The sequence below is a fragment of the Betta splendens genome, chromosome 22, assembly GCF_900634795.4.
Source record: "Betta splendens chromosome 22, fBetSpl5.4, whole genome shotgun sequence".
Lineage (NCBI taxonomy): Eukaryota > Metazoa > Chordata > Actinopteri > Anabantiformes > Osphronemidae > Betta > Betta splendens.
Genome location: NC_040900.2, coordinates 8,231,230 through 8,242,905, shown reverse-complemented (window position 1 = coordinate 8,242,905; position 11,676 = coordinate 8,231,230). Strand labels below are relative to the sequence as shown.

General features: G+C 43.9%; 2 protein-coding genes across 3 annotated transcripts; one reads left to right on the top strand and one right to left on the bottom strand.

The window, feature by feature from the left end:
- Positions 1–630: 630 nt before the first annotated feature.
- On the bottom strand, positions 631–5,879 carry LOC114848663 (sex comb on midleg-like protein 4). Of its 2 annotated transcripts, none has more exons than XM_029139388.3 (8): positions 5,250–5,879; positions 4,077–4,313; positions 3,677–3,806; positions 3,360–3,584; positions 3,034–3,192; positions 2,731–2,955; positions 2,505–2,653; positions 631–2,405 (listed from the first exon to the last, which is right to left on the bottom strand). In XM_029139388.3, the coding sequence occupies exons 1-8, from the start codon at positions 5,472–5,474 to the stop codon at positions 2,280–2,282; spliced, it is 1,476 nt and encodes a 491-aa protein (XP_028995221.2). In that variant the 5' UTR covers positions 5,475–5,879; the 3' UTR covers positions 631–2,279. The 2 variants fall into 2 exon arrangements, with proteins under 2 accessions (XP_028995221.2, XP_028995222.2); XM_029139389.3 differs by having other exon boundaries at positions 3,384–3,584; positions 5,250–5,528.
- A 455-nt stretch (positions 5,880–6,334) lies between these two features.
- On the top strand, positions 6,335–11,651 carry afg1la (AFG1 like ATPase a). Its single transcript, XM_029139392.2, has 13 exons — positions 6,335–6,471; positions 6,797–7,002; positions 7,244–7,295; positions 7,494–7,595; positions 8,558–8,688; positions 8,790–8,889; positions 9,068–9,126; positions 9,218–9,300; positions 9,387–9,457; positions 9,562–9,662; positions 10,011–10,151; positions 10,240–10,350; positions 10,618–11,651. Exons 1-13 carry the CDS (start codon positions 6,345–6,347, stop codon positions 10,753–10,755), a joined length of 1,422 nt encoding a protein of 473 aa, XP_028995225.1. The 5' UTR covers positions 6,335–6,344; the 3' UTR covers positions 10,756–11,651.
- The last annotated feature ends 25 nt before the right edge of the window (positions 11,652–11,676 follow it).

The following is an 11,676-nucleotide window of genomic DNA, read 5'->3' as shown; positions in this document are numbered from 1 at the left end:
ATGGGATTTGATGAGCCTGAGCCCCAAATTCACTGCGTGTGGAACCAAATCATCTCATTTCTCAGAAGATTTGGACCACTGACTATTTATTACACATTTACATGTACATGTTTACATCTTATTTCACAGTTTATTCATTTGCCACTAAGGCTTATCAGTCTTTGTGTTCTTCCTCAACACAACACTTAACTTATGATAGTTCAGTTTTATAGCAAGTACTGGCCTGGCCACAATCAAAAACCCAAGCTATTAATGCTGCATGCTAATAATTTTATATATTAAAGGTAGTAAAATAAGCCAGTTACACCAAATCATTTCATTCAGGACCATTGCAATGATTGGCATAACTACTAAATAGCCTAATAATTCGTTACTAGTGTTGCTGTTATGTGTTAGAAAGCCTGAAACTTGTGCTATTCTGAGTTCGCTAACAGTCTTCCTTTTTCTGGGGAGTCTCTCAAAGCCCCACCAGGAGCCCTGGGGGGTTTGGAGCCACATATATAGGTCACCTTTGTTAAGTCATGTGTGCCAAAGTACAGATGAGGCTCCCAGTCAAAACACTTCTCAAATGTGTGGCCCCAAATCCAAATGTGGACCTTTCAGTGCAGTAAGTGAAATAAAAGCCTTGAGTCAAACACATGGAGTTTTAATTTAATACTCACAGTACAGTATACGCATAAACTTTCCTTAACATCTCACAAACACAAAAGCAAACAGTTAAATACATAGATGTGTTTTTTTAGCACCAGCGTAGAGTACTGATCCACTCTGCTTACTCGGAACCTCTCGATCTCACTAGGCATGGCTTACGTGGAATATCTTTACAGCAGCATTCACTTACAAAGGTTAACTGATTACAAAAGGATGCATACTGTACACCAGAGGTGGCATACAAAAGCAATGTACACGGCCGGTTGGGTTTTCTTACTGGTTCTGACAACGTGTATTAACAGCATATGAATCCTAAAAAAAATGCTCATACTGTGTGAGTTTCCATGGAGATAACTGGCATGTGGCAATCTTGCATATCGAAACATAAATATAACACGTTCACGATGCTCTCGTTTTTCAGGTCCCGACGCGTAAGCTGCTGTCGCCCAGGTCTGTTCAGTTTATACTGTTGTTTAATATTAAAAAATAATAAAAAGGCATGACAAATTCAACAGGAACATTACTTTTTCTTGCACAGTAATGTGAAAAAATAGTATCAAAATGCTTTTCTAAATTTCTCAATTAAAAAGCAATGTAGTATTTGCAGTACGGTAATAGTTGTTTTCAGCTTGGCGAGTAAATGTGAGCATATAGTGTGATTTAACAAGGTGGTAGTAGTCTCAAGGTATAGAGAGTTTCTGTTATACATTTCCAGTGAGATATTGACTGTATATAATCAAACTGCGTGTAGTAGACAGATGTGCTGTTCATGACGTCTGTGGGAAGAAATATTTTCTTATTCTCGGGATATGATAGGAGAAAGAAAGACATCTGGGGACTCCAGGTCTGCAGGTAAGACTGGAAAGGAGGACTAGTCATCTAGCTTGATTTGAGCATTTATACGTGTGCATTTATTCCTTATTTCTAGTGTTTTTGGTTCCGTATCACCACTCTTAGCACCATGTATTAGCACAGCTGCCCTCTGCACACCAACACCGAGCAGCAGGCGGCTGCTAGTGGGGTTTGAGCAGGTAGCTAAAGTGAGAGATCAGCTCCTCAGGCAGTGGTGGAGACCAAAACAGAGCTAAAAGAGCAAATCGTCCGCCCTATTTTAGAAGAACTGAATAAGGATATTGCTCTGTAGAAAACTGCGTGCTGACAACTTTGACATATTTAATTAATTTAATGTAAAATCTCCAAAAATTGTATTGCAGGTTCAAGTACTCTTAGTGTAACATTATCTTTCTGGTAAAAAAATATCTGAATACTCTTATTATAGTGTGTTAAAGAAACGCTGAGCTAAATGCCTTTAAAAAACACTTCCTGGCTGACGTTACAGGAAATGCAGCTGATGTCAGAGCTGCTCAAATTCATATTAGCTGACGTGTTCGATTTTAGCCTTGCACTAATGCTGCTCTTTAGCACCTTAATGATAAATTCTTCCTGCTAGTTGTATTTTGCTAGTAGTACTTGAACATGCTTGCTTTGTGTCGCTTCCTTATGCGTCTTTGTTTCATTTGTGTCGTAGTTTTACAAGCTACAGTTACAGACCTGGGCTCCCCACACATAACCCTTCTCACATGCGCCGCTGGATTCGCGGTGGGGGCTGGAGACCGCACGCAGGCTTTTCAGAACTTGGTCTGCTTTAGCTTGTCGATGTGGTAGCAGAGCTTCAAGGCCGGCCCCAGCTTCAGGCCCAGGTACTTCATGATCATGTCGCTCTTGAGGAGCAACAAGGCGTTTCCATCGATCTCCTGCGAGGAAGCAGCAGAAGAAGAAGCAAGCGGGGGAGGGGATCAGATCAGGAGGATGTATGTGACCAGACATGGTGATGAAGGGGACGCTGGGCTTACGTGTTTTCTAAAGATGTCCGCATGGGGGCCGAGGGCCTGGGGGTCTGCATCCCTGATGAACCACACCACATCCTCCACAGACCAGGTGGCAGGGTCTTTATTGGGCGGAGCCTTGGACTCCTGAGACTCTGGAGACGCATTGTAACCCCCTGGAACACACAAAGCACACACACATGTGTGACTTTTGCACCTTCGGGATGGAACATCCGCCGCGGCGACCTCTCACCTGTCCTGTTGCTCTCCGGGAAGGTGCTCGGGCTGGTGGCCGACGGCCGGCACATGCTCATGGAGGCCGAGCCGCTGGAGAACTGCTGCGACGAGCGGAACCCGTAGGAGGGTTTGGGCGAGTAGGACGAGCTGATGGAGCCGAAGGCGGAGTCGCCGGGGTCCACGGAGTAGCGCTTGCCGTCCGACTGGTCCAAGTGGTAGTCCTCCGCCACGGAGGTCTCCGCTGAAGACAGGGTGAGAGTCAGAATCAGGCTGAAACGAGCCCGGTCGCTTTGACTGAGGAGTCAGGATTGAGAGATACCATCGGACTGGTAGGAGCCACTGTGCTGGCTAATGGGCTGATCGCTGAAGAGGTTTTCACAGTGCAGGCTGCGACAGAGCTTCTTCAGGAAGCGGAGCACATAGTCGATGCTGTTCACCACGGGGAGGCTCAGAAGGTGTTGCTTCCCGTCAAATGTGGCTAGAAGAGCAAAACAATGGACCCCTTGAAACACGCCGGCACCGCTCGGATGCAGTTTGACACAAATTAAGTCATTACAAATGCTCATTTGTTCCCCCCACAACTGCCGCCTCAGGTTAAATAGTTAGAAATGTGTTTAAGGGTATTAAACAAACAGAAAGCAACACCTGAAGGGGGTCGTTGTACAACACCTGATATCTTTTCTCCCCCGTAGCCTTGTGTGAGGAGCGTGAACACCGTTTTCTGCTGGAAGGCGCTGTCGATGCAGCCTTGGACCGCCTGCTGCAGCACCACGGACGGCCGGTCGGGCCCGAAGTGATCGGGCAGCTGCTGGATCTTCTTTCTGTCCAGGTTGGGGCCCGTGTTGGCCTGCTTGTTGATGTAGATGCAGACTAAAGCGTGACACAGAAGCGGAAACGGCTTCCGTTTAGTTAAATGACCCGACCTGTGCCCGTGAGCAAAGCGGATCGGGGCCGGTCCTCACCTGTGAGCACCTGGGGCGTGGCGGAGTGGGGGATGGTGGCGGCATCCTGAGGAATGGAGCTCATGTCGGGCTCAGGGGTGCTGCTGGGCGGAGAAATCGCCAGCGGCGTCATCACCATCCTGGGTTTGAGCTGCGGAGAAACACGCCGCTGTGTTTATTTCCTGCATTTGATTTCATCTCGTGCAATAAATAATGTAGAGCGGGGGATGGTAGAACCTTGATACTAAATCGGCGTGGATCTGTGTATTCATGACTGGAATGCGATCATCTGTAATAACACAGTGGGCCTCACAGATGTTGGGCTCCTGGACCGGCATGGAGCCCGGGTGTCTGCCTCTCTGTGCACACATGCATTTTTAAAGACGCTGCATCCACACACCACACACCCCACTTGGCTGACCTTGAAGCCGGGCTTTCTCCCCCTCTTCTTTGGCACTTTGAGCGGAGGCAGCGACTCGGGGTAGCGGCTGGGGAAATCCATCTTGGCGACATTGCGGAGCGGGGGTCTCCCTCTCTTCCTGCCCTGTATCTTCCCCGACTGGCTGGGGAGGAAGGAGGGGGCCACCGCGGCCGATTGCATGTCACCGTTGTTGCTGTCTGACTTCTGTGCCGTGCTCGCAGGAACACTCATTTGGAGCTGGAGACAAAAGGAAAGAAGCGTTGAGCATAAATAAAAAAAAAAAAAAGAAGCAGAAACAACACTGGCTTTGCTTGCACAGCGTCGCTCCGCCTCGGCAGCTACCTGTCAGGCAGCAGCATTAGCAGCCACTTAGAGCAGACACAGGGGAAGGAGAATAATGGCTTGGCAGAGATGCACAGCAGCCGCGTCCAGGCACTAACGGGCTGCAGGATGCGCGGCTGATGCGGCGGGGGGAGCAGCACCGTTCAGCACGGCACCATCACAATCGAGCAACACAAAAGGCAGCCATGCAAAGAGCTGTGGAGGGAAGAGCACCTCCATCCTGCGCTGACAACACACCAGAAAACCTCAGCAAGTGCGGGAGGGGGGGGGTTGGCTTTTACCTGCTGTCTTCTATTGTGAATGCCCCAGAGCTCTTTCTTTTGTCTTAAATCCTACAAGCCTACAGGGTGGCTGCAGAGCTAAGTCCCTTACAATGCAGGAAAAGCCATTTTGCTCCTGCTCTACGTTGCTTTTCCCCCTGTGCTGTTTGGTTAACTCACTATTGATGCTGCTGCTGCTGCTGCTGCTGCTGCTGCTGCTGCTCGGCACACGGGCTGCAGACATCTCATTAGACTAATGCATTCAGCAGTAGCACAGGGAGGGGGAAATTGACTTCACCATGGCTACCCAGCTATGAATTACCATTACGATGACAGCTTCCACCCTAATGTTAAAACACACACAGACACACACACACACACACACACACACACACACACACACACACGGAAGAAGCAGCTATGCTGAAATAAAGCTCTCCCGTGCAGCGGCAGCGGAGCTGAGCAGGATGCAGAAGCAGCGGCTTTCACGTCATAAATCTATTTTATTTTAAGCAGAGGCAATAAAGGAAACGATATGTAAACAAACAATAACTGATCAGCGGGCACTCACCATCCAAAGCAGATGTGAAGATGTGGAGTATCCCTGCGCTCGCTGCTGTATTTTTCCTGCCTCCAATAGCAGAGCACAGATCTCAAAGCAAGGCGGATTCCACTGTAATACTGTATATATGTGTGTGTGTGTACAACAGAGACAGACAGAGCGTGTGTGTGCGTGTGTGTGTGTGTGTGTGCGTGCATTAAAGAGAGAGAGGGAGAAGGGCTCCTCTGTTGTCATGGCAACAAGCCTGTAAGCCCTGTAACTCCCTGATGGTCTTCTGCCATGTTTTGTCTGAAACGCCGGCTCAGTGCTATTAAAAGCTATGTTTTTTATAACGGGGTGATGCCTCTGTCTTCTTTTAATGTAACTATTTTAAAAAATCTTGTTGGTTGTGCCAAATTCTTTGATATAATGAAACACACATTTTGCAGAAAAACTAAAATGTGGACTGACTGTGTCATAACTAAACTGAAAGATTGAGCAATAAGCGAGAAAGGAACTGAGCCGTGGGATGTGAAAGTGTCAAGAGTTGTACCAAGGATGCTGTGGTTGCGGTTGATATCAATCCTATGAGTTTCTACTAATCCCGTATCAAATCTGTATATTTTCATGTGTTTTTCAGGGCCAGGTCAGGGGAGCAGCAGCCTTAGAGAAGAACCCTGACATTCCCATCGCTGGACACTTCCTCCAGCTCTTCCATAGGGTTCCCAATGCATTCCCTTCAACTCTGGGTCTTCCCAGCAGGACACACCCGGAAAATCTAATCCCATAACATCCATGCTGCAACTGTTTAGCATTCATGAAAGTAATAATCTCCTCATTAGTCAATCATTTTATGTGTCACCAGATATATTTTGCTTTTAGCCAAATGAAAATAAACCAGTTGTCAAAATTTATATTTTTAAATTGAAACTTTAAACCTGTTTTCTAATCATGCTGTTTAATTTCATTACCTTTACTACAATATTGTTTTTGTTTTTAAAAAATGAGAATCCCTTAATACTAAAACTGGACTGGGGGAACTGTCGCCCCCTGCTGGCAAAGAGTAACGCTTTTGTGTGGCTATGTGTTTGTTAATAAAGTTACGGTGACAAATTTGAAGCCAAGATGGCGGCGCGCGTACCGCTGTCTCTGAAGATGTCACCCTCAGCTTCTTTGGGCGCTCGGTTTCTAATAAAAGAGCAAACCTTTCCCCAAAACCTGCTTAAATCTTTAACGGAGCTTTTCAAACGAGGTCAGTGAAGGTTTTGCCAGCCTTTGAAGTCGCTAACGCAGTAAAATGTCCTTGTTCCGTGCTTGAAACACAGGTTCTTTCTTAAAAAGTCAACCTAGCTCCACGTATTCCTTAAAAATGTCTACCACTTGCTTTTTTAATAAGCTTATTCTTATTGAATAATTGAAGGTGCTTTACATACTTATCTCCGTAATTTGGCTTGTTTCCTGCCCGTCCGCAACTTTTGCCCGACCACCTTTTCGCATCAACGTCGTTAAAGTCATGCACATGTAAGGTGGTCTGAGTGATGGAGAGACGCGGCTCTCTGTTGTTTGCTGTGTCCAAGGTTACTCCGTGAAACCCCTCCAGGCGGTGGAGGACAGCGGGCTCGGCGGCGCCCGGTTCAGCGGCCCCCTGGATCACTACGCCGGGCTGATCGGAGACGGGACGCTGCGGGAGGACGAGCATCAACGAGCGGTGCTGCAGAAGCTGGACGAGCTCCACAAAACCCTCAGAGGCTACAGCAACGCGCCGACGTCCATCTTCTCCAAGGTGGACAGAAATATGTCTCTACAAAATAGCTGTTTAAATAAATATATTTTTTTAATACTATAAGCTATAATGGCTATAATACCCATATATTACTTATTACTTATTGTGTAATACACAAATTATAATATAAAATATGAAATGGATAAATGATGCAACTGCTGATGTTTTGCTGCAGTGTTTGAATCACCTTTTGTCATTTCATTCAGTTGAAAGTGCTGCATCTGCCTTTTGCTGTTTTCAGTTTTTCACAAAGCCAAAAGCTCCAAACGGCTACTACATCTACGGTGACGTTGGTAAGAAACAAACAGACAGAACATTGTTTTTAGTAGTATTGTTTCCTGGACTCTACAACTCACCACTCATGTTCTACTTTGCCTGTATGAGATGCCATTAATCACTTTTCAGATTTTAAAAGTCTTCACATATGTGTTTCATGTACAACACATTTTATGTTGTATTTGGGTGATTTTGATTTCCTTTTTTTGTTACAGGCACAGGAAAAACTATGGTCATGGACATGTTTTACTCGTATGTGGAGACTGAAAAGAAAAAACGGGTTCACTTCCATGGCTTTATGCTGGATGTGCACAAAAGTGAGTATAAGTTTTAGCGACTATTAAAACTATGTGGGGGGAGATGAAATATTAAACCTATCATGACCTATCATGAAATATTAAACCTTCTGTCTTTACTCTGCTCTTACTCTTTGTCTTTTACATAAAGCTAAAGAGAACACACCTCATTTTATGTGAATGTCCATATATTACACATGTTTTCTGCCAAATAACAAGTCCTAATTAAATCCCGATACTTTTATTGTTCTAAAAATGTAGCAGTGAGTCTTTCTGATGTGAATTGATTTATTGTGTATTGTAGTATTACTATATGCAGTTCACAGGATAGAAGGATAAAGCAGAATTTTCACCTGCAGGGGGCGACATTTTCTTTTTCCCCACACGTTCATTCATTCGTCATTAGCTGCATGCTATTTCATTACATCAGCCTTCAGTGAATCACATTCATTCAGCTTCTCCTTGGTTCCGTAACCATCTGTAACGTCATCTATCTATTAATTTTCCTAATTAAACCTAATTTCAGCTGCACCAGCAGCCTGCTCTTTTTAAATTTAGGCCTTTACAGCACATAGCAATTTAAAATCAAACCAACCACTTGCTAAACATTGCCCTGCTTACAGCAGATGAGGACATTTTATGCTCATTGAACCAAAGCACTTTTCAGTGGCATCATTTCTATTATTTGTGTGTTTTCAGTATAAACTAAACACAGTGGTGTTCTTTAACACATGACGGCTATATTCAAAATTTGCAGTGTTGTGGTTGTCAAGCTGAACCTATATTTCCTGTTTAGTTACCACATTTCAGTTTTGGTAAATTTAAGGGACAGCTGACACATCACTTGAACTTGATTGTCTCATCACTTCTTACTTATCTCCAACAAAGTAAAGAGAACAAATGATTTGTTGAACTTTTAACAGTTTTTATGTTTATCCAATCAACATTGAATAACACTGATTGTTGTTGTTTTTTTTCCTAAGGAATCCATCGACTAAAGCAAAGTATGCCAAAAAGGAAAGCAGGAAAAATGGCCAAATCCTATGATCCCATTGCTCCAGTTGCTGAGGAGATCAGTGAGGAGGCTTGTCTTCTGTGCTTTGATGAGTTCCAGGTAACAGAATATCATTACTGAATCTAACTGTTGTTTGTTTTGTATAATTTTTTTTCATAACCTTTTACCCACAGCTGAATTATTTATTGCTGGCTTTTCAGGTCACTGACATAGCAGATGCCATGATCCTCAAGCAGCTTTTTGAGAATCTGTTTCTTAATGGAGTTGTTGTTGTAGCAACTTCTAATCGTCCACCTGAAGGTGAGTTAACAGACAGTATTAAACAGGTTTATTAACAAAATAAAAGATAAAAGTTTATTCTGGCATGAATCTGCATCAGTGCTATTTAAGGAAATGCTAAAATGTTAAAGCCTCTCTGTGTTGGACTAACAATCCAAGGATTTGAAGTCAGACCATTTGTTTTGCTCATTTTCCTCAGACTTGTATAAAAACGGACTGCAGAGAGTCAACTTTGTGCCTTTTATAGCTGTCTTGCAGGTACAACCGTAAACTAATTTTTAAAAAACTTTAAATTTAGGCTTGCTGTTGTTTTTGGTGACAAACATTACGGTTTTTGTCTCACATACAGAGTCATTGCCAAACTCTTCGTCTGGATTCCGGGATAGATTACCGCAAGACGAGCAGACCCTCTGCTGGGAAACTCTACTTTCTGTAAGACAGCTGCAAAATGATATGAATTAATCTTGTTTACCTGTTATGGTCCTGGGTTGTGTTTTTTAATGTTGCACTGCCTGCAGCTCCACTGAGCCTGACGTGGATGCAACACTCGACAATATGTTTGATGAGCTGGCTTTCAAGCAGAATGACAGTGAGTGGGCTTAAAAATGACATTTAGCTTCATTTAGTAGCTCATCTGGGATTTTATCAACCACTGCAGAAAACATGAACTGGACCTGCTTTTTTTCCCCACAGTAACACGACCTAGAGTTTTAAATGTAAACAACAGGAAAGTCCGTCTGAATAAAGCATGTGGGACCATTGCAGACTGTACGTTTGAGGAGCTATGTGACAGAGTAAGTGTTAATATTTGGGGAAATACTGATGCATGCAATTATTTAACTGAATGGTGTTTGTTTATTTTTTGTATTCTGTTAACTAGGTTTTTTCTTACTGTAAAGTTTTAAAGGCACAATAAGCTGCCAGCAAATATAGTCTCAAAAAATAAATACACAACAAACTCGCTCAACAGGTTTGAACATTTTCTGATTGCATCACACATTTAGGCGCTTCACTCGTGTCTTCACGTGGGAGACGCCGATCCAAACACAAACAAATAAAGCTCACTCATTTTCCATAGAAACACAAGACAGAGTCAAGCTTTCAGCAACTTAAAGCAGAAATGGTTGTGTGTGTATGTTCAGCCTTTAGGGGCCAGTGACTACCTGGAGATATCTAGGCTTTTCGACACAGTCTTCATTCGACACATTCCTCTGCTCACACTGAACAAGAAAACTCAGGCCAGGCGGCTCATAACGCTCGTGGACGCCCTCTACGAGCACAAGGTACCCTCGCTCGCTCGCATGCACACTCCACCTTAAGCCGAGACCCAGTCTCTGGCTGCTTGTCGTGATAGTGTCTGTCACGTTTCAGGTGCGCGTGGTGGTTCTTGCCGACCACCCTCTGGAGGATATCTTCGTGCACGACGGCGACCACAGTCACGACGAGAGCCACATTCTCATGGACGACCTGGGACTGAAGAGGGTGAGCTCTCTGTTTTCACCGCTAAACCAGTTTTCCACGCTAGGTGTGGAACCTTCATTCGTAAATGTAAATTTGAACTGACGCAACTGGCAAGTAAGGTACAGTCAGCCCAGTTTGTGTGTGCACTGAAACGAATTGCCTGAAGCACACCTGTGTCAGGAAAGAGCAACTTTTTAATTATATTAATGTCCAGTGAGATATTTTGCTGCATAAAAGTTTGTAGGAGTCTCTGTTTATTGTTTAACCCAATATGTGATGGTTAAACAGGAAGAAGCCAGCAGTCTGTCCATCTTCAGTGGAGAGGAGGAAAAATTTGCCTTCCAGAGGACAGTGTCTCGACTCACAGAGATGCAGACAGAACAATACTGGCTGGAAGGGGACAGAAGCACCAAATCACAGGTTTAACATTTGGGAGAAGTCCACCGTGTTATCCAACCACCATGCGCTGTGGTCCTCTCTGCCAAATCCAACCCGGACGGAACACTACTCCTACTCACGCACAAAGAAAGGGACTGAACTGTATATGTGCAAATGTTTTTCACAGAATATTTATTGATCTCTTAAAGCCTTTTATTATTTTACCGCGACATTGCACTTTACAAATCATTTTTAGGATGAGCTTGAGGTTGTATTGCTTCTAGGCAGACTTCATAACTCGACCCAACTGTATTTATATCTATGAATCTCTGAGAAAGATAGATGACCTCTGCCTAATGGACTTTTGTGAAGATTTAGGAGACTATTTAATCTGATCTCTTCAGAAATGCACAGTGATTTTTTTAAATTCTCTGAGTTATATCCTGTAGATGTCTAAATATAGTGAAGGCAGTGGGTTTGGGGGATCTGAAGCTTTTTTGGGTGCTTTATGCGGATGGTGCTGTCTAAAACCAACATCTAAATATTTTAAGCAGTGTTTTAAGTTCCTTCATAAGAAAAAAATATGAATCTACATCCAGGAGAGGATGTATATATTTCTATGCATCTAACTTCATATGCAATGACTGGACCTAACTCTTAAAAGAGTTTTAAGAAAATCCATCCAGTAACACACAGCTCTGTACTTAAAATGCTCTGTGAGCACCATGTTGAACCATGCCACTTGCTTATTGTTGCATTGAGAACAGTAATATTGACATTCACACTACAGGCCTTGGAGGGTTGTCACTGAAAGCTCCACAGTGAAGGCTGAGGACACGACCTGGGCCGCTTCAGTCAGAACCAGCTGGTTTCAGGTAGGAGGCAGCAGATGGTGTCCAACCAAATGACACAACATTGTTTTATAATATATTACAATATGTACCGTTCTTTGGTAAATATTAAAAAATG

Excerpts from the sequence above, each read along its gene's own strand:
- afg1la (XM_029139392.2), top strand. The coding sequence starts at position 6,345 with ATGGCGGCGCGCGTACCGCTGTCTCTGAAGATGTCACCCTCAGCTTCT. Across the intron at positions 6,472-6,796 it reads AACGGAGCTTTTCAAACGAG|GTTACTCCGTGAAACCCCTC; the intron begins GTCAGTGAAGGT and ends GCTGTGTCCAAG. Across the intron at positions 9,301-9,386 it reads GCTGGGAAACTCTACTTTCT|CTCCACTGAGCCTGACGTGG; the intron begins GTAAGACAGCTG and ends CACTGCCTGCAG.
- LOC114848663 (XM_029139388.3), bottom strand. The coding sequence starts at position 5,474 with ATGACAACAGAGGAGCCCTTCTCCCTCTCTCTCTTTAATGCACGCACA. Across the intron at positions 4,314-5,249 it reads CTTCACATCTGCTTTGGATG|CTCCAAATGAGTGTTCCTGC; the intron begins GTGAGTGCCCGC and ends TTTTGTCTCCAG. Across the intron at positions 2,406-2,504 it reads CGGACATCTTTAGAAAACAC|GAGATCGATGGAAACGCCTT; the intron begins GTAAGCCCAGCG and ends GCTTCCTCGCAG.